We start from the raw sequence: 5,000 nt of genomic DNA on the forward strand, positions 1-5,000 counted from the left end.
AAAAAAAAGAAAAGAGGCCCAATTCTAGAGAGCAAATATTTCCCCTAAATAAAGTGAATCTCACCAGGACAGGAGGGTTAATTCTAAAGAGCTTGTTACTTTAATTATATTTTACATTTTATTACATTAAAGTTTTTATAGGATGTATGCCCACTGGAATTCGTACATTTGTTCAAAACCTAAGATTATTCACCAGTATGCATCCATCAAGTCAAACACATCCAGATCAATTGATCTGACAGATACAATCTATAATCACCCCTATTAAGAATGAATATGAATACAGAATAGTTTCACAATACTGGAATTATTAAAAGATACAATGAAAATCTTCATTTCTTCATGTCTCTTTGGTAGCGATGGTGGCAAAACTTCCACCTCATCTTCAGATGGAAATGTGACTTTCTTGCCTACGACGCATTTAATTGGTGACCATCTGAAAAGAACAGGTGTGACCAGAAGATCAGGCTCCTTCAACCCTGAGGGACACTGTTCATCTCTGTCTGAATTGTTGCATAAGGATTCAGCTTTGAGTCAGTATGGTCAATGCTGAGGGAAAGGGTGGGTCCAATATTTCCTAGTTTGATGGGCACTTTATGGGAGTCAACACCACAAAGCAGGGTTTCAGCCTGGCTCCAGAAGAATACAGAAAGCATTTCTCTCCAAATAGTGCAGGGTTTTGTTTAGTAAGAGCATTTCAGGTCGCATAATAAAGATGGGTGAACTTTCTACAGGCTTGTTTACACCACAAAGTCTGTGGTGTTACATCTATGTCATCGACGCCATTTTTATTATCTGAGTTAAAAAATAAGATGAATAAAACACATGTTTATATTGTTATTTGAATTTTTACTCAAATGCAACTTAAAAGGAATAGATCACCCAAAAATGAAAATTATCCCATAATTTACTCACCCTTGAGCCATCCAAGGTGTATATGATTTCCTTCTTTCAGCTGAACACAGTCTTAGTTATATTAAATATCCTGGCTCTTCCTAGATTTGGTATTGAATGGCATTGAAAAGTGCCTGAGTTTTAAGTGCATCCATACATCATAAAAGTAATCCATACAACATGTGGATTAACACATGGATTTGCTTCAGAAGGCATTTATTAAGTTAAAGAATCCATATTTAAAACTTTATAAACGATAATCACTGACATTCGGCAACAGCCGCACCCACGTTCACGAGAGAGTCGAGTTTTGGCGATCAAGTTTAGTTTTATAAAGTTTTAAATATAGATATTTTTTCTTACAAAAACCCATGGCTTTGCTTCAGAAGGCCTTTATTAACCCACTGGAGTCGTATGGATTACTTTTATGATGGATGCGCTTTTTGGAGCCATTTGAAAACTTTTCAATGCCATTACAAAGCTGGGAAGAGCCAGGATACCATTTAATGGCGCTTTTCCACTGCATGGTACGGTACGGCTCGGTTCGGTACGGCACACTTTGGCGCTTTTCCACTGCATGGTACGGTAGGGCTCGGTTCAGTACGGCTCACTTATGACGCATTTCCACTGCATGGTACGGTACGGTACGGTACGGCTCGCTTTAAATGGTACCACCTCTGTTGAGGTTCCAAGCGTACCGTACCGATACTAAAATGTGACGTGGAAACACTGCAGATCACTGATTGGTCAGACAGAATCATCACGACCAGCGTCATTGTATTTACAACACTAGACACACTAAACCCGCTAGATTTAAATAGCCAGTAGACAACAGCCAACGCCGTAGCGCCTGTTTTAAAAGTATTTGCTTCAAAAAAAATTGTATAAACTTAAAAAAAAGAAATGGCTGAATCGTGGTCAGTGGACGAGGTGCAGACGTTCCTCTCGTTGGTTGCCGAGGAGCGGATGGGGAAACCCGGAATGAAAAATTCGCATTTAATATGATGATGTCATGGCAGTAGAGACGGCAACTATAACGATCAGTCACACCCACTTTGAAGCGGTACTAACTGCAGTGGAAAAGCAACCGAGCTAAAGCGAACCGAACCGTGCCGTACCGAGCCGAGTCGTACCACGCAGTGGAAAAGCGAAGCGAGCCGAACCGTTCCGTGCCGAGTCGAACCGTACCGAGCCGTACCATGCAGTGGAAAAGCGCCATAATATAACTCTTGATTGTGTTCGGCTGAAAGAAGAAAGTCATCTACACCTAGGATGGCCCCAAGGTGAGTAAATTATGGAGTAATTTTCATTTTTGGGTGAATTATTCCTTTAGGAGTATTTTAAAAGTAGAACAGAATCATCTGAAGTGCTCACAATTTCTCAGTTAGCTTGAAGCGTTGTCCCAACACCGCCATTTATTTGAGTTGGTAGGTTTGAATCTGCAGAAAGCACATGCATTGTTGTGTGTTAGAGTCTAACACAAATAACTAACCGTTAGACTATTCCGTGCATTTCTCATTTCTGAGATCAAAATGTGTGGTGAGAAGTAAAGCAGTTTCACAGGGATTACATTACTTTTGTGGTTTGAATTCCTTGCAATTATCTTTTTTGTCCTGGAGAGACATACCTTTAGAGAGAGTGTGACTTCTCCAAGGTTTGTACAAGATTCCTTCTTGAGAGATTGTTACATCCTCAGGCTCTAAACCTTCAAAGATAAGATTAAAGTGTATCTGCTGAGCGGGTTTGATAGCATTGCAAAGTGATAAACAGCCATTCAAATTTAAAAGAAATTAATTGACAACTCAGTATACCGATTTCATCACCCGTGATATCATTAGCAGCAGGGTTGTGTCTGGCTCCTGATGAATCGCCCATTCTTGCCTGTTGAATTGAGAATTGGAGTTTAGCACAAGATTTACATCACATTTGAGCATTTATTCACTCTTAGGAAAAAAAAAAGGGTTCTGTCATGCGCTTCATGTATACAACTTTTTAGGTTTTCCTATCATGGGATGATCTTTATGAATTTAGCTGTAATTCATTTAGTTTCAATTCATTTTTTATTTTAATTACATTTTATGAATTAAAGTGCCTCTATTATGCTTTTTTGAATATCCCCTTTCCTGCAGTAATATAGCTGTTTGTGAATGTCAAATGTCTGCAAAGTTTTAAAGATCAAAGTGCACAATAAATAAAGTTATTGTCTCCTAAAGGAAAGAATCGATTCTGAACTGCTAAAACGAGTTGTCATTAATTCCTGTTACAAACCTACATTAAAATGTGACAAATTTGCATAATTGTAGCCTATGGTCCTTCATTGGCTGCCCACGAACAATGTCTAATTTGACCCGCCCTCAAACACTGTATTTGCAGCTGAGACGGGAAGAGTTTGGTTTCAGGTTGTCGACATGTTGAGAAGACGCTGTTTCCAGTGCTGTGAATCCATTTGCAGGCACTTCAAAACGATGAAGACTCGTGCTGGAATTGATATGGTAAAACCGACGCCACCATTCGTATCACTGTGTATCAAGCACTGAGGAAGACTCTGTAGCTGAAATTCAGATATGGTAACAGGCTTTTCGTTTCCGACATTTGCTGTAAATGGTAGACCAATCACGACAGACTGGGCCATCTGACCAATCAGAGCAGAGTAGACCAATCACAACAGAATGGGCCATCTGACCAATCAAAGCAGAGTAGACCAATCACAACAAAATGGGCCATCTGACCAATCAAAGCAGAGTAGGCTGGTGGTAAGGAGGAGAGACTGACTCTTCGAACGAACCGTTTTCTGACTATTTTTCTGAAACAGCTGAAAATGAGGGGGCCGTTTACACAACACAGTTTTCAACTAAAAACAGAAAACGTATTCGCTTTGTGCTGTTCATTTCATCAATGGCGTTCTGGGGGCCTGAAAACGCAAACTTTTGAAAACGCGATTCAAATTGCAAGTTTTTCAAAACGATACCATTATCGTCTCTGCGTAAACTACAAAAATTTGAATTTGTGTAAACGGTGACATCATGCGCATTCTGTCTATAGGGCCGTAGTGTTTCTTTACAAAGTGACATCAGCATCGCCAACTACTGGCTTGGCATGAATACAGCGTTTTGGGTTATTTTCGCAGATCTGTGTGAGCGGGGATCGTTTTGACTGTACGCAAAAATCACTAAAGGAAAAAACATACCCTCAGTGGAGGGAGAAAACAAGGAACAGGTGGGGTAATCAAAAAAAAAATTTGTAACCATGGAAACATACCAATTAACTATGACAAATAATGAACAGGGACAAAGGAAACTAAAACTAACAGGTAAATAGAAACTTCATGTGACAGGATGCATGTAAACCTATTGTAAGAGACCTCCAAAAGAAAATTAGAAACCTTTAAAATAGCATAATAGGGGCACTTTAACAGCTTGTAAACATACTTTATTACTAGAGAAAAAAACCACACGAAATAACCAGTTAAACATGATAGTATTATGCAATAATTTAAGACATTTCTCCTTATATAGAAACTTTTTTGGCATAAAGTGTTATTTAAAATTGAGTCAAGAAACCATGATCCTTTGAGTGCATGATATTATACTAAATATAAACATTTTATATGCAGTGTTGGGTGTAATGTAATTCTTCACTTGAAAAAGTGAATTTAATTACTATTTTTCTGTAATTTGATTACAGTTACTTCTGATGTACCTGCACTAAATACTTTATAGACTACAGAACAATTTTATATAAAACAATAGTGGATTTAAAACCAAAATTGAACTGGTTGAGGTTGATATGGGATTTAGAAAGTAATTAAATAATTACATGGTTGAAGATGTAGTAGCTGGTAATTAATTACCTTTTTTTTCTAATTTAATTACCCAACACTGTTTATATATATTAAAAAAAAGTATATTTTCTTTTAGTTTTATGCCGTTTCATTTGTCACTCACCACGCTCACAAGTGTCGATGATTTCTGATTTGGTGCACTGTTGCTCTCCAACTCAAATGAATGTCTGTTGAGTAATAAAATAAATCAAAATTATTTGTGATTCAAAGCACGGCCATGCTTCTGATAAACTTTAAACTTTTTAAACTGATAAAGATTGAAACT

General features: G+C 37.8%; 1 protein-coding gene and 1 long non-coding RNA gene across 2 annotated transcripts in view; both read right to left on the minus strand.

Moving 5' to 3' along the window:
- Window positions 1-77: 77 nt before the first annotated feature.
- On the minus strand, window positions 78-2,262 carry LOC309479202. Its single transcript, XR_014199170.1, has 2 exons — window positions 2,122-2,262; window positions 78-1,406 (listed from the first exon to the last, which is right to left on the minus strand). It is a non-coding gene; the product is annotated as an uncharacterized lncRNA (long non-coding RNA).
- A 6-nt stretch (window positions 2,263-2,268) lies between these two features.
- Window positions 2,269-5,000, minus strand: part of LOC309479200 (uncharacterized protein) — a 7,631-nt gene continuing 4,899 nt past the window's right edge. Inside the window, exons 3-6 of the mRNA XM_082143160.1 lie at window positions 4,839-4,902; window positions 2,706-2,775; window positions 2,522-2,599; window positions 2,269-2,333 (exon numbers count right to left, since the gene is read on the minus strand). Of these exons, the coding sequence (XP_081999286.1) occupies window positions 2,275-2,333; window positions 2,522-2,599; window positions 2,706-2,775; window positions 4,839-4,902 (271 nt within the window). The 3' untranslated portion in view covers window positions 2,269-2,274. The remainder of the gene's footprint in view (window positions 2,334-2,521; window positions 2,600-2,705; window positions 2,776-4,838; window positions 4,903-5,000) is intronic.

The sequence above is a fragment of the Leuciscus leuciscus genome, assembly GCF_965113295.1.
Source record: "Leuciscus leuciscus genome assembly, chromosome: 17".
Taxonomy (NCBI): Eukaryota; Metazoa; Chordata; class Actinopteri; order Cypriniformes; family Leuciscidae; genus Leuciscus; species Leuciscus leuciscus.